Source organism: Phodopus roborovskii, unplaced genomic scaffold, assembly GCF_943737965.1.
Source record: "Phodopus roborovskii unplaced genomic scaffold, PHOROB, whole genome shotgun sequence".
Lineage (NCBI taxonomy): Eukaryota > Metazoa > Chordata > Mammalia > Rodentia > Cricetidae > Phodopus > Phodopus roborovskii.
In genome coordinates, this window is record NW_026125295.1 from 11,905,206 (window position 1) to 11,929,620 (window position 24,415).

General features: G+C 43.5%; 2 protein-coding genes across 3 annotated transcripts in view; both read right to left on the minus strand.

Moving 5' to 3' along the window:
• The window catches only part of Als2cl (ALS2 C-terminal like), a 232,033-nt gene that overhangs the window by 85,938 nt on the left and 121,680 nt on the right, over window positions 1-24,415 (minus strand). The window lies entirely within an intron of this gene.
• LOC127235805 (serine protease 42) lies at window positions 9,301-13,739 on the minus strand. The gene is made up of 5 exons (XM_051203248.1): window positions 13,523-13,739; window positions 13,064-13,220; window positions 12,498-12,760; window positions 10,825-10,985; window positions 9,301-9,516 (listed from the first exon to the last, which is right to left on the minus strand). Exons 1-5 carry the CDS (start codon window positions 13,737-13,739, stop codon window positions 9,301-9,303), a joined length of 1,014 nt encoding a protein of 337 aa, XP_051059205.1.

Genomic DNA, 24,415 nt, shown 5'->3' on the forward strand with positions numbered 1-24,415 from the left:
TGCTAATTTCATGTTGCTCTCATTTCTTAATGGTTTGTTGACTATTCCCTCGGTTGTCTAGTTTGCTGCTTTTTCATGTTTTCCAAAAATATCAAATGACTACTGAACACTGTGAATATCACACTGCTGACTGGATTGTGTTGTTATCCTTCAAGGATGTTGAAATCTAGCAGACATCTAACCTCTCTTATCAACTTGAGATTATTTTTTCTTTGTGTGACCTGTGTCTGGATACGAGCAGTTAAGTTATGAGGAGTCTCTGTTGACTGCCAGGTGGCAGGGCTTCCTCCCTGGTTGGATGTCACCCATGACTATGTGACCTCTAAGAATTGTTCAAGTTCTAGTAGTCTGGCATCCATTTTATCTAGCATCCTGGAAATGCCTGTGAAGGTCAGCATTCACCCAAAGATTAAGAGGGATCACTATACAATTTTTTTTTAACTGTTTCTCTGCCTATTTATAATCCATGACCCTTGAATAAACAATCTTTCAGAACAGAGAGCTTTTAGTCAATGTTTAGACTTTGCAGGCCACACATAGTCCCAACTGTATTCTTTTCTAGAAGATGACCTTCTAGGGGCTGAGGAGGTGACTAAACTCTTGCTTTGCAAGTACAGGACCCAAGCTCAATCCCCAAAACCATGTAAAAAAAACAGTGTATGCCTACAATCCCAAACCTTCAGAGGCAGAGATAGGAAAACCTCTCAGGATTGCTGGCCAGCCAGTCTAACCAAATTGGTGAGCTCCAAGTTCAGGGAGAGACCCTGACTCAAAACACAAAATGGACAGTGGTTGAAGAAAACTCCCAACATTAATTTCTGGTCAGTGCATGCATGCCCAAGTGCACAGATGCAAACACACACACTAAATAATAAAATATGGTCCTTTAAAACTGTATAAATTAAGCCAGCTGGTGGTGCAAGCACTCAGGGAGACAGAGGCAGGCTGATTTCTGAGTTAAAGGCTAGCCTAGGTTACACAGCAAATTCTAGAACAACCAGAACACAAAGAAACCCTGTCTCGGAAAAGAAACGCACGCGCGCGCGCACACACACACACACTCACACTCACACACACACACAAAATATAGCTGGGTATGTAGCACATGCCTATAATACCAGCACTTGGGAGATGGAGGCAGAGAGATTAAAAGTTCAAGGTCATCCTTGGATATATAGTAAGTTGGAGGCCATGTGAGACCCTTTCCCAAAACCAAACCAAATAAAACAAACATGTAAATACAATTCCTACCATAAGCCTGTGCAGAATCAGGCAATTTGCTTTTCTTTCTTCCTTTTTATTTTTCATTTTTGAAACAAGTTCTCAAATTCACTCCTAACTCCACTTTCTAAGTGCCGGGATTATCAGCATGTATCACAAGATCCAACCAACAGGCAGTCTTTAAAAAGACAAAAACAGGGATGGAGAGATGGCTCAGTGATTAAGAGCACTGGCTGCATTTCCAGAGGCCCTGAGTTCAATTCCCAGCAACCACATGGTGGCTCACAATCACCTTGAATGAGGTCTGGTGCCCTCTGCTGGCCTGCAGAGCCAGCATGCAGGCAGAAGATTGCATACATAATAAATAAAACCTGTGTGTACAAACAAACAAACAAATACAAACTGTGAATACGTGTGTGTGTGTGTGTGTGTGTGTGTGTGTGTGTGTGTGTGTGTGTGTGTAGGGGCCTGCAGAGTCCAGAAGAGGGTGTTGGGTCTCCTGGGGCAGGAATTTCGGGTAGATATGAACTGCTCAGTATAGGTGATGGTAACTACATTCCCATCCTCTGCAAAACAGTAAGCATTCATAACTGCTGAAGCACATGTCCAGCCTCACGTTTGTTCCTTCCCCTATGTAATTTTGGAACTGTTATTAACCCCTAAAGGCAAAACTAGGATGGTAGTCTCCCTGTTCCTAGAGTGCTTGCACTGAAATGTTACCATCACCCACATCTCTGATTGGACCCTTACAGTAAAGAGCAGAGCTTGGTCTGCTGACAACCCCTCAAGTTAGGCCTCTGTCCTAGGCCTTCAGTATGGATGCTATGAATATTCATAAAGGTCATTCAGCTGCCATTTTACTCCCATCTGTGGTTTATTTGCTTTCATTTTCTCAAAACTGGTGCTCAAAGAGCAGCCCATCTTAATTTTGATCAAATCCAGTATATCTATATTTTTTTCTTGTATTGTCTATACTTTAAATTTTTTAGTGTGTGTGTGTGTGTGTGTGTGCGCGCGCGTGCGTGCGTGCGTGCGTGCGTGCGTGCGTGCGCGCCCACCCTTGTCAAAGGTAGAGAGGTCAAAGACGACTTGCAGGAGTCACTTCTCTCCCTCTGCCATGTGTGTCTGTCTGCCAGTGGCCGTGTTAGGGGAGCAGCAGATGGCAATTGACTTCAGGAGATCAGCCCACCAGGAAACAAAACCCTGGTGGGAAATCTTGGATAGACAAGGTCTAAGAAAGAGCCGTGGCCACAAAGCCTTAGCCCCAGAATGTTTCTTGCCATTGTTGTGTCTTTGCACGTTTGTCTGTGCTATTTGTCTCTGCTATCTGGCACAGTGTGAATGGGTGTGGAGAGATCCCTCTGCTCTTGTTTAGTGTGGTCATCTCTTGGAAATACTCGGTTCTCCTGGGCATTCTTACTGTGGATTATGATGAAGATTATTTCCTCCTAAGCTGTACTGTTTAACTGAAGCAATGATACAACAGTGTCAGTTTCAGTAGAAGTTTGATGATTGAGGATTTAAATGAATGTAGTGATTATGATAGAAGTTAGTTTAGTGGAAATATTAACATAGATATAGGTAGGATAAGATGTTGCCCCCGCTTCTGATAAAGCAGAGACTACAAAAGATAAAAAATAAAGCAAGGACGTAACACACAGCTAGAACACATGGAATTCTGTTAAGGAGCCATGTAGACTGTGGCTTAGGTTAATTATTGGAGAAAACAATTGAGTCCCAATAGCCCAGATGACTTAAATTCTTTTCATCTTAATGTTGGAAGATATGTTCACAGGTTTCAGAGTGCATCACGGATGAAACAAAGCTTTGAAAATAACAAAGTTAGACTAAGATGTTTTTATCAAGTAGCTTTGACATGAAAAACCCAAGGAGACTGTCTGAAGTTCAGAAAGGCATACAGCGGAGGGAGGGACTCGTTTAGTCAGGGAGCAAGAACAAGACAGCCCAATTACCATTAGCTGATGTACGCTTCTTGCTAGGATGTGTTGGTGACTGAAGGCAATGGTTAATTCTTTGTGCCATTTCTAACTTCAGCTTCCTGATGTAAAAACACTACTGATGAGTGGGTATGTACCCCAAGGGTTTAAAATAGAAGTGGCTGGGTCTTTTTCACAGATGTAGGTTTATGATTCTTCTAAGATTGTACATAAGATTACCTTTTGAGATTTATAATAAAACGATTGGTCATTTCTTTGAAACAGAAAAATGCAGCCTTCCAGCAAAAGATCTGGCCCAGAAAAATACCTTGCTTTCTCACACTCTGTTACTCTATACCAAGTTGCTTAGACATGAACATATGTGGATTCTTGGGACAAGAATAAAATGTTTATTCAGGTAAGGGATATGGAAAACATGCTGGTTTTTTTTTTTGGTTGTAATTATTGTAACCACTCATTTGAAAAATAGAATGTAACCACATTGTAGTTTTTATATTGCTAAAAAGATTTTGCGGGCTCCCAAGCGCGCGCAAGTGGGGCAGGGGGTGGTATATGAGCTGTAAGGGAGAGAATAAAGTTAGAAAGAAAATATCAGGAATGAGAGAATGAAACCACCCGGGAAAATGTGGAGAAAAAATAAAAATACAGAAGAAAATTAAAGGAAGGCCAGAAGGAAACCATTGAGAGAGTGTGTGTCTTTTCCCTTACTCCCTCAGAGGAAAAAGTCTGAGCTCTCCAACTGCATGGATTCCCGCTGAGCCCTGTACTGCTGGAGGCTGGTCCTCACTGCAGCAGTACGGGTCCCAGTCATGAAACTCGGGTCATCAGGCTTAGTAACAGGTACCTTTACCCACAGAGCCATCTTACCAGCCAGTACTTTTTATATCATCTGTGTAAAAGGTCTGTGTCTACCCAAGAACCATGGATTTTTTTTTTTTTTGCTTTCTTCTAGAAGTTTTATTGATTCATGGTTTATATTGAGTTCCATAATTTATTTTGAATTAGCAAGAATGAAATATCTATACATTGCAAGGTGAGTTTTTTTTTTTTTTTTTTTTTTTTTTTTTGAGACAGGGTTTCTCTGTGTAACCCTGGCTGTCCTGGAACTCACTCTATAGACCAGGCTGGCCTCCAACTCACAGAGATCCACCTGCCTCTGCTGGGATTAAAGGCATGTGCCACCTCCACTAGACACAAAGACCATTTTTCTAACATTCTTATTTTTTGTGGTGCTAGGCATTGAACCAAAGGCCTCATGCACACTATACTGTACTATACTGCACTATACTGCGCTATACTGCGCTATACTGCACTATACTGTACCATACTGTACCATACTGTACCATACTGTGCCATGCTGTGCCATGCTGTGCCATGCTGCGCTATACTGCGCTATACTGCGCTATGCTGCGCTATGCTGCGCTATACTGCGCTGTACTGCGCTATACTGTACCATACTGTACTGTACTATACTGCACTATACTGACTATACTGTACTATACTGCGCTATACTGTACTGTACTGTGCTATACTGTACTATACTGTACTATACTGTACTGTACTGTACTATACTGTACTGTACTATACTGCGTTATACTGTGCTATACTGCACTGTACTATACTGTACTATACTGTACTATACTGTACTGCGCTATGCTGCGCTATGCTGCGCTATGCTGCACTATACTGTACTATACTGTACTGTACTATACCGCACTATACTGTACTGTACTGCACTGTACTATACTGTACTATACTGTACTATACTGTACTATGCTGTACTATACTGTACTATACTGTACTATACTGTACTATACTGCACTGTACTGTACTATACTGTACTATACTGTACTATGCTGTACTATACTGTACTATACTGTACTATACTGCACTATACTGTACTATACTGTACTATACTGCACTGTACTGTACTGCACTGTACTATACTGTACTATACTGTACTATACTGTACTATACTGTACTATACTGCACTGTACTGTACTATACTGTACTATACTGTACTATGCTGTACTATACTGTACTATACTGTACTATACTGTACTATACTGTACTATACTGTACTATACTGTACTGCGCTATGCTGCGCTATGCTGCGCTATGCTGCGCTATGCTGCACTATACTGTACTATACTGTACTGTACTATACCGCACTATACTGTACTGTACTGCACTGTACTATACTGTACTATACTGTACTATACTGTACTATACTGCACTGTACTGTACTATACTGTACTATACTGTACTATACTGTACTATGCTGTACTATACTGTACTATACTGTACTATACTGTACTATGCTGTACTATACTGTACTATACTGTACTATACTGTACTATACTGTACTATACTGTACTATACTGTACTATACTGTACTATACTGCACTATACTGTACTATACTGTACTATACTGTACTATACTGCCCTATACTGCACTGTACTATACTGTACTATACTGTACTATACTGTACTATGCTGTACTATACTGCACTGTACTGTACTATACTGTACTATACTGTACTATGCTGTACTATACTGTACTATACTGTACTATACTGTACTATACTGTACTATACTGTACTATACTGTACTATACTGTACTATACTGCACTATACTGTACTATACTGTACTATACTGTACTATACTGCCCTATACTGCACTGTACTATACTGTACTATACTGTACTATACTGTACTATGCTGTACTATACTGCACTGTACTGTACTATACTGTACTATACTGTACTATGCTGTACTATACTGTACTATACTGTACTATACTGTACTATACTGTACTATACTGTACTATACTGTACTATACTGTACTATACTGTACTATACTGTACTATACTGTACTATACTGTACTATACTGTACTATACTGCCCTATACTGCACTGTACTATACTGTACTATACTGTACTATACTGTACTATGCTGTACTATACTGCACTGTACTGTACTATACTGTACTATACTGTACTATACTGTACTATGCTGTACTATACTGTACTATACTGCACTATACTGTACTATACTGTACTATACTGTACTATACTGTACTATACTGTACTATACTGTACTATACTGTACTATACTGTACTATACTGTACTATACTGTACTATACTGCCCTATACTGTACTATACTGTACTATACTGTACTATACTGTACTATACTGCACTATACTGCGCTATACTGCGCTATACTGTGCTATACTGTGCTATACTGTGCTATACTGTGCTATACTGTACTATACTGTGCTATACTGTGCTATACTGTGCTATACTGTACTATACTGTACTATACTGCACTATACTGTACTATACTCTGCTATACTGTGCTATACTGCGCTATACTGTGCTATACTGTGCTATACTGTACTATACTGCACTATACTGTGCTATACTGCGCTATACTGTGCTATACTGTGCTATACTGTGCTATACTGTGCTATACTGTGCTATACTGTGCTATACTGTGCTATACTGTGCTATACTGTGCTATACTGCCCTATACTGCGCTATACTGTGCTATACTGTGCTATACTGTGCTATACTGTGCTATACTGTGCTATACTGTACTATACTGTGCTATACTGTGCTATACTGCCCTATACTGTGCTATACTGTGCTATACTGTGCTATACTGTACTATACTGTGCTATACTGCCCTATACTGTGCTATACTGTGCTATACTGTGCTATACTGTGCTATACTGTGCTATACTGTGCTATACTGCCCTATACTGTGCTATACTGTGCTATACTGTACTGTACTGTGCTATACTGTACTATACTGTAGAGTTGCACTCCTAGGCCCTCAGCACCATTTACTAAATACAAGACTACCTTTTCTCCCATTGAGTTAGTTACATTAATACTTCCATTAAAGTCATCTGACTATCTAGTTGTGGACCTCTTTCTAGATTCTTTGTTCTGTTCCACTGATCCGTATTTCTGCCCTGGTGACAATACAACCCTGTATTGATCGGTGTATCATTTTAAAGTCTTGTAACCTGTAACTGTTTGCATTTGTCATTCTGCATCCTTTGATTTTTTTTTCCATATACATTTTTAAAAGATGTATTTTATTTTTATTTGTGTGTATGCAGGCATGTGTGCAGGTGTCCTTAGAGCCACATACTCTGGAACTAGAGTTACAGATGTTTCTGAGCAGCTGAACAGGAGTACTGGGAACCAAACTCAGGTCGTGTGTGAGAGTAGCAAGCACTCCTAACCACCGAGCCATCTCTCCAGGCCCGCCATATACATTTCATTTGTGTGTGTATAGGACCATATGTGTATGCAGGAGTGTGCAGGTACCTGTTCACAAGTGTGAACACACACATGAAGGACAGAGGTAATCCTTGGGTACTGTTGCTCAGAAGCTTCCCCCTTCCTGTTTTTGAGGCAGCCTTTCAGCAGGTATGGAGTCTGCCTATTAGGCTGGCCTGGCTACATAAGTAGTCCCGGAGGTCTGCTGGTCTCTGCTTCTCCAGCACTGAGATTACAAATGCATACTACCATGCCTGCTTGGGGATTTAACTCAGATCCTCATGCTTGACCATGCAGCAAGCACTTTACAAACCGAGTTATCACCAGAGTCCTCCATACACATTTTAGAACCAACGTATCAGTTCCAGGAAGACTGGAGCTTGATAAAAAAAAAAAAAGTGAATAAATCTGTAGGTACAACACTACCAAATTCAAGACTAGAAGCCACAGTAACTAGGACAGAGTAGCATTTTATTTAAGAATATGCAGGTGGACACAGAGCTGAGTAGAATCAAGAAACAGGTACTAAAATACACTGTCAGTTGGTGGTATAACTTGATGTTAAAACAAATGCACATCAACAAATCATATTGTAACAATTTAACAAACATTAAAGGCATAGAAATACATACTAATACATACTTTGTTTTCTATTTGATGCCATGAACAAAAATTAATTTGTTGATCATAGACATAAGTATCCATGCTAAAACTAGAGACCTTTTTTTCTAGTGAGGAAAAAAATTCTTCACAACCTTCAGTTAAAAACAAATCAAGTCATAGATTTAATACTTATCAAAATACATGAAACGTAGTTTAAAAAACGAGCAACAAAAAAGTATCTGAGTTAAAACTGACAAAAGACTTGAAAAGACACTTTACAAAAGATAACATACAAATTATCAAGAGTGAGGGATGCTGAAGAATACTTAGGGTGGCATGAGAAGAAAAAGAAATAACGCATCCCAGGGTCTACTCTGTGTTTTCTGCTGGCTAAGATTAAGACGTCCTCAACACAGCTAAAATCAGGTGTGCAGAGACGCTATTTATTTTTCTTAGAAAAGCTTCAAGCAAGGCTGTTAAAAGCTGCAAATGCACCAGGATTGCTCAGGGCCAAAGCATAGGGCATCTGAATTCAGTGTTATCAATCTTGTCATTAAGTCTCAACAGGGCAGGACACTTCATAAACCCCCTTAAGTTTTACTTATAAAAGGAAATTCCTTAAGAGAAATAAGGAAATCTGCTCATATATTTTCTTAATTATTTTCAAATTTCACTTTATCTTTGAACATGGTTGCAAATTACATTCAATGAGCAATGTAACTTCACAAAATCATAGATCTGTAGAGAGAACAGTTACAGTTAGGACACTTAAGGTCCTCTCTCTCTCTCTCTCTCTCTCTCTCTCTCTCTCTCTCTCTCTCTCTCTCTCTCAGTGATCACTAAGCTAACTCTAGTATGGCATAGTCTGAGGAGAGAACCCTGAAACCACATTCAGGTCTAGCTCTTACCCCACCACTGATGAAGTCCTTTGGTAGGTCACTATCATTTACCTGGCAGGCCTGGAATTGTTCACCTTCATTCCTGCCAGACAGAGCACAACTCAGGAGTAGTATGGCCAAGGGTGGGGGCTGGAGCTCCAGGGCAGAACACTGTCAAGTCTCAGATCCCTGATGCACTTCACTGTGGCTCTCTCCAGGGCAAGGGATTCCGAATGGAATTTGAGGACAGGACATTGGGAAAGGGAAGGGAAGGGAAGGCAAAGGAAGGGAGAGGCTCGGAAAGAGGATGGGACGAAATGCAGCAGTCATCATGTCCGCATGGCATCACAGGGTCAGCAAACACAGTGGTAAGATGAGGAGGACCAGTGGGTAGAAACAAGCGGCCTGGTTCACCACTGCCGTTAGCCACTTGCTGTAGAAGGCAACGTCTGTATAGACTCCAGGGTATCCACGGCGGCCACAGCCGATGCCCCAGCTCACAACTCCCACCTGCACCCATTTGTTATTAAATTCACAGGACAGAGGGCCGCCAGAATCTCCCTGAGGAAAGAGAAAGAAACATGGCAAGAATGGAATTGACCCCCATTGGATGAAGACATGAGGAAGACAGGCTCATACAGGGTTTCCTCAGGCAACCCAAAAACCCAGCCAGAGCGGTACAGTGACATAAGATTATCGAATCCGCCCTAAGGAGGGCGAGGCAGGAGGCTTTCGAGGAATTCAAACTACATGCCAAGATACTGTCTCAGAAGAGAGGGTCAAAGCAGAGAAGGGGGCAGGGTGGGGTATGGGGACCCTTGCCAGGCCCAAGCTTCTACTAACAGGCAAAATACCAGAAGAGGGTATGTAAATATGGCCACTGAGAAGTTAGTGTGAAAATGATAGTGTCCCCTGGTATTATTGTCATTTCTTGAGCCTCAGTGGTGTTTACCACTGAATTCTACTTCTGAGGCACAGGAGAAATGACCACGCAGTTAAGAACACTTGCTGCTTTTGCTGAGGACCCTGGATTAGTTGAGAACACTCACATGGTGACCCACCATCACCTGTGGCTCCAGTTCCAGAGGACCTTACGCCCCCCTTTGGCATCTGTAGGCACTGCACGCATGTGGAATATACACATACATTCTAGCAAAACACCGGCACAATATAAACAAATCTTTTCAAAATCCGATTAAACATCACTTCCATGTAGTAGCTCCTGATTCCTCACATTTAACCTGAATTTCCTCTGAAGCTCTCAACCTATACCGAAAACCCTGCTACATTATAGAGTCATGCATATTCTTCTCCAAACCCGCTGCTACAGAGACCTATCAGTCAACCCGTGAGAAACACACAGGCTTCCACAGTGTCTCCTACCAACCACCTAACATGAACTGATAATTTGACCCCAGACACTTTCCTCACCAATTGGTTGCCCCAAACCCTGCTCAGAACTCAATGCCATTTCCTACAATCTGAAGACAGTAGTGTCAGAATTACACATCCAAGGGAGCCATTGATGCTGAAAGGGAAATACAGCCATGTTCACTAGGCCCCACTTCCCATGCCTGCCTGGGCCACTCTAGAAACTTGGCCACATTCAATACCTTATCCTAGTGCTCCAGGTATTTAAGACAATGTACCCCACCTCCAGTGCTGGGGATCAAACCTTCATCTCCAAACCCAGAAATGGATACAAGGCCTCACTACAACCAAGACTCACCTCAAACCCACACAGAAAGCTCAGACAATGTCATCTTCAGGAGCCATGTGGAGTGTGGCGCCATGAATTTTCTTGAGTAAAGGAGGTGGCAAATAACTTGGGCCTTGTCATGAGACTGAGGAAAGGGCCCATGAACTTGCCTGGCAAGCATCCTTTCCTTGTTCTTTGTAGCCACAGATCATTCCTCTCCTGACTAGGTCATTAGAAGATGATGTAGCCTTCTTCAGCATCGTATTACATTGGTCATAATGAATGATATTTTGGTCCACCTCCCGGAGAATTTCTGTTGGAACGTTTGGTGCTAATGAAGAAGATCAAAAGTATATAAATTTTCACAATGGATAGCAAGCACTCAAGCTTGTCCAGAATCCCCCTGGATAAAGGTGGGGGAAAGAGTATTGTCCCCATTTGACACAGGAGGAAACTGAGACTTAAAACTGCCACAGGGAGAGGACTGAGTAAGAGGCAAAACTGAGCCAGGCCTAATGGCACAAGTCAATAAGACCAAGGGAGGTCAAGGCAAGAGGCCCTCAAGTGTCAGGCCTGACTGAGCTACAGAATGAGTTCAAGGTCACCTTGGGCAATTTAGCTAGACTGTCTCAAAACAAAAAGCAGAAAGGGCAGTAGAGACAGATTAGTACTAGACCCTCCCTGCCATGTTTAAGGGCCTGCGTCCAATTCTCAGCACTTAAAAAAGGCAAGACTAAGGCAGGAGAAGGCTTCTAAAAGGGAAGCAAGGCCTTAGAGGTCTAAGGAATGAGAACCTGTTGAGCACGTTACTGAATGTCAGTAGTAACAGTGACAGTACCTTTTTCTGTATGTTATTTTTTGTTTGTATGTGGGTTCAACTGGGGTCATTATGTAACACCCTACCCAACCAATTTTCTTTACACTCTAGGAGGCAATCACAGACTCTCAGAGAGATAGAGCCCTAAGGGTCACATCCAACTTCTTCTCAGGCATAAGAGGCATATCAACAGGGGCCTCTGGCTCTCCTGATTCCTCTAGGCATAAGGCACTCCCTAACTACAAGATAGCTATTTCTGTTGAGAAGCTGACAGGCAGCTCGTTATCTCCTGATAGAAAATCCACCCAAGGTAGATTAACTGCTGAGCCATCTCTGAGATATCCCTGAGAGATAACCCAGCAGTTATTGTTATTTTGGGTTATCCCCCTCATCCACCCCGAAACAGGGTTTCTCTGTCCTGGCTGTCCTGGAACTCACTCTGTAGACAAGACTGGCCTCGAACTCACAGAAGTGCGCCTCTGCCTCCCAAATGCTGGAACTAAAGGCTTGTGCCACCATTCCCTGGCTAAGAGCATTTGTTCTTGCAGAAGACCAGAGTTCAGTCCTCAGCACCTACATGGAGGTTCACAACAACCCCCAACTCCAGTTCCAGGGGAACTGACACCGTCTGCTGATCTCTGTGGCACCTGGCAGGCTTTGCTGTACAAACACTCCTGCACATAAAATAAAGTAAATCTGGAAATCCATCCAGGAGAATTCCATCGAACCTAGCCTCTGTCCACAGGAATGCAGCAATACCCATAGTCACCCAGCACGTGTCCCCACAAAACTGCAAAAGGAGATTTGACACAATTCTAGTTCCCAGGAGAGATACATTTTTTTTTGGCTATCATCAGATACTTGTGTTGCATGAATGACCTCAACACAAGACAGGGATCACCTGAGCTCAGCAAACCGCCCATCGCCCCATGCCAAGTAGTCTGTCTCCCTTTTTTGCCCCTCCCGTTATCCTTTGTTACTACTTTCGGATTAAGGCCCTGCTTCCTCCTGAGCACCAACTCTTACCACCTGAGTCTGTTTTGCCCCATCCCGTCACCCAGCACTTGGTCCCAGTTGCCACAAAAAAAGCCTCTGGAGGGATGCAGATGGGGTAAATATTAGAGGTAAAATTCACGGGGTACTTCAGCTTGAGAAGGGCGATATCGTTTTTAACAATAATCGCTGATGAGAACTGGGGGTAGACGAAGATGCTCTTGATGGGAATCTCCAGGCTTGTGTTTTGGAGGTAGACACTCCGATCGCCCATCTTGACATTGTACTCGATCCGGCTGTGGGAAAGATGAGCTGCCTCAGTACCCTGGGACCCTGCACAGCTCTCTTACACACTTCCCAGTCCTTCTCTGTTTCCCAACATGGCCCCAACCTCTTTTGCCACTCTAGACAGTCTGTCACCCAAAGTCCTTCATGACCTCCCAGTTGTCTTGCCTGGGGTTTCTAGTAACAAGACGATCCTAGCATGGCACCCCCTCCCCTTTCTGTGAATCTTGTTTCGGGGATGTTGGCAGTTTATCAGAGAGGTAGATTAGGATAGTGGGGTCCCCTCCAGGACCTCTCTGCTTATCTCTCCTCACCTGTAAATGCAGTGGGCTGCAGTCAGCACCCACTGGGCACTGATGAGGGAGCCTCCGCAGATGTGCATGTGTCTGACCCGGATGCTCACCTGCCAGGGCCATTTCCTCTCTTGAGCCTGTACTCCTCCCATGATTTTCATTAAGGACTGGCCACACCCTGAATGAAGACAGTTTGGGAAGAACTCAGAAGAATTAAGCCCTCTGTTCATTCTAGCGGTTCCACATAAGGCACCAACAGCAAGAGGGAGGCTAGTGTGTCCTGTTGAACCCCAGGGCCCCTGCATCCCCTCAAAGCTGCAGGGTCACACACTCCCCTCAGAAGCCACAGGCAAGGCAACCAGACTCTACCCAACAGCTGCCTGGGCTTAACCCGTGTCTCTCGGATTCAGGGTGTCGCTAGCTTCCCTCTGGGCCTTGCCACAGTCCTCCCCTTGCCATAGACACCCCTTCACAAGTTACCTAAGGTAAACGGCTTGAAAGGAGAGGATTGGCCCTGGCGGGCCATCATGGTGGCCTGCGTCTGCGTGGGTGGCGGTGGGTTTACCCTTGGGGTCTCACTGTGCGATGAGAAGAAATCAGAAGTAGAGAATACAGCAGCCGCCCAGACTTCGCAGAGCTCTGACTGAAGCAGCAAGAGGCAGGCTATGAGGCCCTGGGAGCCACGTCCGGACGCCATGCCACCACGTAGGCCACCGCCCCTCTCCTGGTAAGTGGCACCCGCTCCCCAGGCTCGCGTGGCTGCCCTCGGTTCTGTCCGAGAAACGGAGAAACGGGCTCCTCGAAGGGAGGCGCCAGGGCATCGAAGGAGGGCCATGGCTTCCTGGGTGGGAAATGTGTTCTTGCTTACTCTCAAGTCTTCACACCACACTGGGCACGCCCAGGGTCCTGCCTGGGACAGAGGGGACAGACATCCTTGATGGAGATCTCCCACTTCAGGACCTGCTCTTCCTGAGGAGCTTGGTGTGGAATTGGTAAGGACGGGACTTTGGGAATGAGAGGGGGAGCCAAAAAGGCACCTCAAACCAAGACTCATTCACCAGACCTAGACTGGTAGCCTATTCTTCTGTCTCAGTCACAGTACAAGCTGAAACTAAATTAGCAATGTCCGGTCCTGGAGAGAGGGCTCAGTACCTAAGGGCACTCGATGCTCTTGCAGAGGCCCTGAATTCAAGTACCAGCATCCCCATGAAGATGCACACCGTTCTTAACTCCAGTTCCAGAGCATCTAGTGCTCTCTTCTGGCCTCCGTGGGTGCCAGACATGCACATGCATACATACATACATACATACATACATACATACATACATACAGGCAAAAACACTCAGACACATAAAATAAACATAAATATAATGTTTAAAAATTAGCCACCACCACAGATACCTGCAAAGTCAACCCTTTCTTATTACTCTCTGTCCCTGATGTGTTCTGTGGTAACTGGTGATTTTCTCTTTGTAGCCCAGATGCTCGCTAGGTCTCTCCCTCTACGAGCAAGCATCGTCACCCCTGTGCAAGCGGAAAATGGAGGGACTGTCTTTGCTTCTCACAGTTCCCCAGTGGGGGGAGGAGAGCCATCGGGTTTTTCAAGGATGATCAATTCATTTTTTAATGTCTTGGGAAAGGGGCACATTCTTTAGTCATAAGAAGAGTGGGCAAGCAGGTCATACATCACACATACATTGAACCCCCACCCACCAAAAAAGCCTCTGCATTCAATTTTCCCTCTTGGAGACAGGGTCTTATATGTTTGGTTGTGAGCCTAGCCTTTAATGGCCAAGGCACCTCTCCAGCCTAGAGACAGGGTCTTACGTATGCAGAGAAGCCTCTTTGCTGTGGAAATAACCCTTCTGTGCATTGTGAAGATTTATTGCTCTCGTTGTTAATAAAAAGTTGATTGGCTGATAGTGAGGCAGGATATTCAGGGCAGACAGAAGGCTGGGAAGGAGGAGGAGGGTGGAGTTGGAAAGTTGGAGGAAACAACAGGGGACAGAGTCAGCAGGACCGGAATTAAGTATTTGAGGTAAACAAACCCCAGGGGCAACACATAGACTAATAGAAATGGGTTAAATTAAGTTATCAGAGCTAGTTAAAACCAAGCCTAAGCCATTGGTGGAGCATTTATAATTAATATTAAGTTTCTATGTGGTTATTTGGGGAGCAGCTGCTGGGGCAGAGATCATCAGTGGTCTAGAAGGAGAACTCCACCTACACCTCTTGACTCTATATAGCAAAACTGGCATATCCTCCTGCCTCCGCCTCCTAAGTATGGGGGCCATAGGCATGAACCACCACACCAAGTTTATGCAAAGAGATAAAAACAGAACAAAAAAGCAAGATTTCATGCTCCAGAGGCAAGTGCTCTTACCAACTGATTTACAGTCCCAACCCAGCAAGGAGCTTCTGACACTTTGTGTTTGGTGCCCAAGTGTGGGCTACCCTTCAGTTTAGGTTTAAGACAACTAGAAAAGCATGAGCCAACAAACTGAATTTCTGGTAGGCATACTCCTAATTTGAGGTCAAGCATAGCTAACCAATAGTGCTTAAAGCCCTCGTAAATTCTCTTTGTAAAGATACTTTCCTCTACTGCCTTATGCTTTGCACCTGTTCTGCAGCATGCTGGGATCTGATGCTAGTGGTTAGGTCCAGAGACAGAGAAGACTGAAACAGTACAGCTACAGAAGGTCATTCTTTATAATAAATGCACCTTCTCCAAGTAAAGCTGAATAAGGCAAGAGATGACAGATGAGTCAGTGTAGCTGACTGCTTCCTTTAGCACGAGAGGGTCAATGTGGCTAAGAGGTCAGATGTGCCCCATTTAAATTGTCTTCACCTTTTCCCAATCAGTGCCTTGACTTTCATGTAAGAGTTCTCACGGGGATGTTAACCTACGCTGAAACCGAAGCAGCCAAGATTAAACAGCACAGTTTATTTCAAGTACATCAATGTCACAATCATAAGAAACATTAAAAGACCTCAGAACCTTTCAATCGTAAGGTTAAAAATCATAGAACCTGGTAATCCAACAGGTTAAGGTTAGATATTCCCAGGCAAATAGCTCAGAGTGCAGAGATACTTGCTATGCAAGTCCTACCACCTGTAATCCCAGAACCCACATTAGAAGGACACATCCACTCCAGAGACTTTCCTTATGAACTCCACACATAGCCCTGTATACCCAAACACACACACACACACACACACACACACACACACACACACACACACACACTAGCAAGTGTCCAGGAACAAGTAATAGCAATCTACCGCTGGCAGAGAGGCACAAAGAGAAAGCCAGCAACTGAAAAGGAAACAGACATCAAGCAAAACTCCCACCCACCAATATAATAATAATATTAATAAACAGAAGAATTTGAAACCTGAACGTATGAGAGTAACCATGGCAACCACAGTCCCATCTGATTTTCTCATTTTTTTTCCTCTACAGAAAAGGCATACTCAAGCTGGGAGTGCTGATCAGTGGTAAAGCACTTGATGTTAGATCCTGGAACCACAGAGAAGGTAGGAAGGCAGGGAGGCAGGAAGGCAGGGAGGGAGGGAGGGAGGGAGGGAGGGAGGGAGGGAGGGAGAGAAGAAGGGAGAGAGGAGGGAGGAAGGAAAAAGCTAACTGACTGGAGGTGCCTACACACACACACACACACACAGAGAGAGAGAGAGAGAGAGAGAGAGAGAGAAAGAGAGAGAGAGAGAGACGAACTAAAACAATGAATAAAGAACTATATCTTCAGCACAGTAGCACACACCTTTAATCCCAGCACCCGGGAGGCAGAGGCAGGCAGATCTCTGTGAATTCAAGGTCAGCCTGATCTACATATTGAGTTCTCTAGGACAGCCAGAGCTACATGGTGAGACCCAGTCTCAAAAATAAAACAAAAAAGAAAAAATCGCACTTCTTTTTACAGTGCCTTTAGTTGGCATAGAGAAGCGACTTCACTTGCCCTGGCATTACCGCGCATGTGTGTCATTGTACTCTGCTCACATCACCTCACTGACCGCCACCATCCCGTCCAACTCCTTATTCCACAGCCACTCTGGTCTTCGTGCTCTCTGGGTATATCCTTAATAAAGATTCAGCCTAAAGGAGAAAACGTGGTATGTTGTCTTTCTTCTCTCCATTATCCTCTCTTTTGTTTTTAAGTTATTGTTATTTGCTTGCTTGCTTGCTTGCTTTTTGAGACAGGGTCTCACTACAGAGCCCTGGCTGTCCTGGAATTCACATTGTAGAACAGTCTGGCTTCAAAGTCAAGAATCTGCCTGCCTCTGCCTCCCTAGTGCTGGGATAAACGACGAGACCACCATGGCAGGCACAATGTCATCTTGAAACCAGAGTCGCTGGTAGAGAGCATTCTGCTCCACAATCCACTCACACCACATCTCTGTCTGTGAGACACTGCCATCATGACACCACACTCACATAAGTCACAGAGTCCTAACCCTAGATACTCAAAGCCTAGGCCCACAGGAATTACCCTGGCATTTGAGCCCATGCCGTATCCTATCCCCAATGAAACAGTAATTCTGTGCCCCCAAGGTAGGGGACCTGCCGTGCACCCACTGGCCAAGTAGAAAGGCCTGCACCTTGCTCCCCTGAAGGCTGTAATGCCACCATCACAAACTCCTACAGTCTAAACTATGGTACCTTGGAGTTGCTGATATGGATTCCAGCTAGAGAAAGTAGAGACTACATCATCACACCAGTCTAGATTCAAAGCTAACTTAGGCCACTAGGAGGATTGATATCCCAGAATCCATCCACAGGCTAACAGTTTTCCTACAAAAGTTGATACAGAGACCAGAAAAGCCAGCTGTTCCACTAAACATGCAGTATCAGTGTAGGGACACAGAATGAGACATGAAGTTAACATGTCACCAAAGGAACACCAAAGTCCCCAATAACTAGCCCCAGCAAAAAAGGAAATTTATCAATTACCTCAAAAGGAATTCAAAATAATTACCTTCAGGAAATTCAGCAAAGAGCAGAAAATGCAGACAGATAACATAATCAGGAGAATGATTTATTTCATCGGAGTGAGTTAGATATCATGAAAATGAACTAAGGAGAAATACTGAAACTGTAGAGTTCCATGAATTAAATGACCACAAACACACAGAGAGATCCAAGAATTTCAGCCATAGTCAGGGTCTAGCAGAATAAAGAATTTTGAGTGTGGAGAAAGGCCCTTTGACATAATCCAGAGGGAATCTTTTTTTTTTTTCAGATTTATTTATTATGTATACAGTGTTGTCTGCATGTATGCCTGCATGACTAAAAAGGGCCCTAGATTCCACTATAGTTAGTGTGAGCCACCATGTGGTTGCTGAAAATTGAACTCAGGACCTCAGGAAGAGCAGCCAGTGCTCAGTAAGAAACTGGAGGAAGACTCAGCTTGGGCTACAGTAATGAGTCCAGGCCTGGCTGGGCTAGACAGTAAGGCCTACCTCAAGAAAAAGAGGTGGGAGGAGGCCTGAGGAGATGGCTTAGTAGGCCAGAGTTCCATCCACAGAAGCCATCTCAAAAGGAAAAGTAATTAACATGGCAGCACACATTGTAATCCCAGCTCTGAGGAGACAGATCCCTGGGACTCAATGGCCAATGACTCTAGTATGATTGATGAGCTCCAGGCCAATAAGAGATCCTGACTCAACAAACTAAGTGGATAGCCCATGATGAATGACACCAAAGTCAACCTCCAGCCTCTGAAGGTCATGTGCATGGACACACACACACACTGAATTGTTCTAAACAACTGGGCAAATTATACACATTATGGGATTGAGATGATGAAGAGAAAACAAAACAGAACAAAACAAACAAAAAACAAAAAAACAATAGCTGAAAACTCCCCAGATCTTGACATTTACAGTTCCCCAGTGTATTCAATCCAAAGAAGTTCTCTACAAGGCACATTATAATCAAACTACAAGGCTGAAGGTGAAGAGACAATTTTAAAAGCAGCAATAGAAGCCAGGTACCCGCAATCCCAGCACCACCTGAGAGGTGAAGGGAGAAGAGAGTTCAAGCCCAATTTGGGCTATGGGAGACCCTGTCCAAAGCTCCTCAATAAATAAGTAAATGCAATAGAAAAAGAGGTACTCTGAATAGATAGGTAATTTTCAAACACTTCACAGACCTACAGAATATGGCATACAAATGTTTTAATAACTTAAAATTCTGTTGACATAAGACATGACTGCTCCTGGCAGCACCGATCTACTCCTGAAAGAATGATGGGCACCGAAGACACTCCATATGGAGCTTGTTTTCTTCTTGGCAAAACTGGCCTATTGGGAAAAAAAAACTGCCCTTACCTCAACTGCTGCTGATAGTAAACATGCCTTCCAATCCCGACAAGCAGGATACAAGGAAAGGGGCTACTGAAAATGGTATGTCAGATACTCTAGGCCTATAGCCAAAGTTGGATGCCTCAATGCTACAGAGAAACATCGGGTGACTGTCCAGGCAGCCAGCTGTTTCTGTCATTTCTTGAATCTTTCAGAAGATGTTTGCTTACACTTCCTGCTTACTCAGGTAATACTACTTTCTTCTAAGGTCTTTGATGGTGTTAAAGATTAGAGAGTTACAGTTACAGTCCTTTCATATCTTGGCTAGATCATATTAGGTACAAGACTTAGACTTTCCAGGATAAGATAGCTATTGGAATAATCTCGGTAATTTACCCAATTACCCATTGCCTGGTCATTTAGTACGTGTCCCTTGCTTGATGTTGTTCTTGTTGATTGTAGTTTTATTTTTGCTTATGTTATTACCTTTTCTTTCTTCTGCACAATGCTTGATAAGTTGTTCTTATTGTAAATAGTTTTACATTAGGATTAAAGCCTTCTTATTTAGAAAAAAAGGGAGAGTGTTGGGGAATTTCAATCTTCCAATGGCTTTGAGGGCAGCAAGCCCTAAGGCATGGTCCTGTCTGCTACGTGACAACTGATAGCTAAGGGGAAAGGCTCTCTCTCTCTCTCTCTCTCTTTCTCTCTCTCTCTCTCTCTCGTGCTCCCTTGGGTGGTTAGAGCAGAGCAGGTGCTCTTGACCCCTGATCAGAACAATTGAATGAAGGCAGCTGGGTCAGAGGCATCTAACCTGTTCTGGGTCTAACCTGTTTCATGCCTAAAGATATTCTTGAGAACTTTTACCCACCCCTGTGGATTCATGCAACAGTCAGGCTTGTTGGCTCATGATTGAAATTCCAGCAGTTGGGAGGCTGAGAAGGGAAGATTTCCATGAGCTGGAGGCCAGTTTGGGCTATAGAGTGAGACCCAAATCAGGCTCAGCTACAGAGTTAGACCTTTTGTCAAAAACAAGGGAAGGATGTCTGGATATGTAGCTCAGTTGGTAGAGTGCTTGCCTAGCATGCAGAGAGTTTGGTCCCTAGCACGGCATGAACCACAAGCAATGGGACATGCCTGTAATCCCAACACTCAGGAGGTAGAGTGAGAAGTTCAAGGTCATTTGCTACATACTGAGTTCAAGGCCAGCCTGGGCTGCAGAAGACCTTATCTGAAAACAAACAAAGTCCAGGCTTCGTTATAACTGTAATATAGCACACAGGGGGTGAAGACAGGAGGATCTTGAGTTCAAGGCCAGCCTGGGCTACATAGCAAGACTCTGTTTCCCAAAAAAGAACACTTAATTAAGTAAGTAAGTAATTAAACAAGGTAACTCATAGACGAGCAGAGCAATGGTTATCAGAAGTTTGGATGCTAATGAGGAGGCAGAGAAGGAAAGAAGTAGACTAAAGGATATATAACTACAGTCAGAAAGTGTGGAGAAAGACATTCCAAAGTAGGCAAACACAGAGACATAAATAGACAATGACTGTCAGGAGAGTGACAGGGAAAGGGTAGGGGGGGAGTGAGAAATTGGGGATGATTACGAATGGTCCTAGAGTTTCTTTCTTGGGTGCTGAAAATGTTCTAGAATGTGCTGTGGTGATAGTTGCTCAACTCTGGGAACATACAAAAGCCATTGGAATGTACACTTGAAATGAGTGAGTTGTGTGATATGTGAATTATAGCCCAATAGAGGTATTTAAGAAAACAGAAAATGCTCAGCATTGAAACCACAACTGTGAAAGGCAGAACAAACAGCTCTCAGACGAGTGGAAAGGAGCCAGTTAGAAAATGTGAGCCAAGGCATAAGCAAATCCGAGGACAGGGAGAGGAATGGATGTACCAAAACTACAGAAAAAGAGCAGAGAAAGGCAGAGGACAGATGGTTTAGAAGAAGTCAAAATCCTGAAGCAGGAGTAGTGGCTCACAACTGTATTCCCAGAACTAGGGAGGGTGTGAGTGGAGGGTCGGGAGTTCAAGACTAACCTCAGGTTCAAGGCCAGCCTGTACTACATAAAACCTTGTTGAGAGAGAGAAGCAACTAAGAAGAAATCAAAATTCTACAACAGAAGGGGAAAATCCCATAAGCCCTGCTAGGAGTAGGAGCACATTCATCATAAATACTAGAAGGTTAGAAGGTTTGAAGAGCACTCAGGAGGCAGAGGCAGGGAGGAATCTCTGTGAATTAAAGTCCAGCCTGATCTGCGTAGCGCATTCCAGGAAAGCCAGGGCTATACAGAGAGACTCTGTATTTAAAATAATAATAATAATAATAATAATAATAATAATAATAATAACAACAACAACAACTAAAGATTTCCAAAATGAGATAGTAAAAGCACAAAATAAATAGAAAAAGAAAGTTTCAAGACTAAAGGAATAAAAGACCCAAGAGTCTTGAACGTGACTGTGTTCAGCTGTGGATAAGCACACAATCTCGGGTGTCATTCCTTCCTAGAGCTGACCAAGCAGGCTACACTGATGGGCCGCCAAGCACCTGGATGCTCTTGACTCTGGCTCCCCAGTACTGGGATTACCAGCATGTGTCACCATGACTAGCTGTTGTTTTTTACAGGGGTTCTGGGAGTCAAACCCATGGCCTCACTCTCTCCCTGGACCCTCACATCCTTACCGAAGCCAAAAGAGCTGCAAAGAATGGGCTATGTTCTTTTTTAATTTCTTTCTTTCTTTCTTTTTTTTTTTTAGAACTTTAAAGATTTGTTTTATGTGTACATGTGTTTTGCTTCCATATTTGTCTGTCCACACTGTGTGTCTGGTGTCAATGGAGGCCAGAAGGGGTCATCAGGTCCCTTGTGAACCACTATGTGGCTGCTTGGAGCTGAAAGGTCAGCCAGGGCTCTTAGCTGCTGAGCCATCTCTCCAGCACCTGGACTATTCTTAAGGAAGATTTTTGTCATCACAGAATACTCCAGGGTAAGGACATTGAAGACTGAATTAATTTGGATACCATTTATAAATACTCAAGCCTATCAAGAGTAACTCAGCCAAGAGTAACTGGGCCTCTAAATATAGACTTTAATAAATACTCACAACTGTCCCTAACCCCAGCTCCAGGGAATCTCTTCTGTCCTCCAAGGACACTGCATGCATGTGGTACACATATACACATACAGTAACACACACAACATAAAATCAATAAATCTAAGAAAATTCACACACAATATAGAAAATTGTGGGATTTGTTTTTATTTGGTTTGGGTTGTTTTGTTTTTTGTTTTGTGTTTTGTTTTTGTTGTTGTTTTTGGAATTTGCTTTGTAGATCATGCTGGCCTCCAACTCACAGATGTCTTCCTGCGTCTCCTGAGTGCTGCAATTAAAGGAGTGAGCCACACTACCCAGCTGTGATTTTTAATTGCATATAGGGGCTGAAGAGATAGCTCTATAGATAAAGGTAAAAAAGAAAGAACTTGAAAACTTGCCTGTGGGAAGACTGCACCACGCTCACTGGAAATTTCTACCAAAATGCCTTCACGAGGCTCAGTGCATTCCGATCCATTCGGGATCAGCATCTTGGTAGCCTTCCTGCTTTGGTTCCGGTATTGTCCGCTAAGAGACTAGTTTCTAAACGAGGTATTCCAAAGGCCTCCCCGGGTTTGTTTCGCCAAAGGTTCTCTCTTTGTTTTGTTTTAATCATGCATTCGTTGTCTGAAGCATTTATCCACACATGCTTTTGAAAAAAATGCTTTTTGCTTCTTCAGCTGGGATGGCAGAGGACGTGATTTATTGCTCACACACTACACTTGGCTGCACCTGAACCGAGCTAGTCCAGAATGCCACAGGTCCAGGGCAGGGGACCAGCAGGAACTGTTTTAGTTATGAGCAAGGCGGGGCTCTCAGCGGTGGTCTTGGTGACCGGATGGCGATGAAGGTGAGGCGTCGGGGAGACGTTATCAGCAGTAGCAAATCCTGACTGCAGCAGTCGGCCAGCACCCGGGCCTCCATGGGGCACCGGCTGGCTTTCTTGATCCTCCCCGCAAAGCAACCTTCTCTTGCTCTTCAGCCTGCGCGCATGCCCTCTCTCCTTCAGCTCACTCCCATGGTGCAGAGGTCTCTACTGGGAAAGAGAGAGATTACAGTTAGTCTTCTGTGATTATCTAAAAAAAATAAACAAATAAATTTCATAAACTTCGTTGGGAGGTAGAGATAGAAGGATCTGGAATTCAAGGCCATCCTTAGTTACATAAAAGCTCCAAGCCAGTTTGTATTGTGAGATCCTGTCTCAAAAAAAAAAAAAAAAAAATCATAAATTTTGAAAGTATATGAAATCAAAATTAACAAAAAAAAGTTAGCAGGAGCAATGTGAACATTTTTAACAACAGAGCTTTAGTCAATATTGCCTTGAGTTGAAAAGGCAGTCAAAATATCAATAACTTAGTATCCTTTTTATAATCTCTCATTTTTTCCAACCTCAGAGGGAACTTGTTTTTTAGTTTTTTTTTTTTTTTTGGTTGTCCCAAATGGAAGGTTGGAGGCGGCTGTGTGGTGCATGCCTGTAATCCCAGCCCTCAGGAGGTTGAGGTAGAAGGATTGCTGGGTTGCTGTTTCCCTCAATATTGCCTTAAGTTGAAAACTGCAGTTAAAACATCAATAACAATGTTTTATGCTCTTTCACTTTTTCCAACCTCAGAAGGAACTTGGCTTTTCTTCCTTTCTTCCTACCTTCCTTCCTTCCTTTCTTTCCTTTTTGGTTGTTGCAAGTAGATGACCAAAGAAGGCGTTGATAGCACACACCTGTAGTCCCAGAGCTAGGGAGGCTGAAGGGGGTAATGCTGTGGCTCCACAGTCAGCCAGGTCTGAATAACAAAAGATCCTGTCTCCAGAATAAACAGCAAACAAGAATAACTAAAGTGATATAGTTGAAGGAGTTTGCTGTTGTGTGTTCGTCTCACTATGTAGCCTAGGTTGGCCAGGAACATGAGATCCTACTACCTCAGCCTCCCGAGTGCTAGGGTTACAGGATTACACCTGTAATA

Coding starts and splice junctions, on each gene's coding strand:
- LOC127235805 (XM_051203248.1), bottom strand. CDS start 13,739: ATGGCGTCCGGACGTGGCTCCCAGGGCCTCATAGCCTGCCTCTTGCTG. Junction 10,986..12,497: donor GGGCAAAACAGACTCAGGTG/GTAAGAGTTGGT, acceptor CTTCTTCATTAG/CACCAAACGTTCCAACAGAA. Junction 9,517..10,824: donor AAGGAAAGGATGCTTGCCAG/GCAAGTTCATGG, acceptor CTCTTTCCTCAG/GGAGATTCTGGCGGCCCTCT.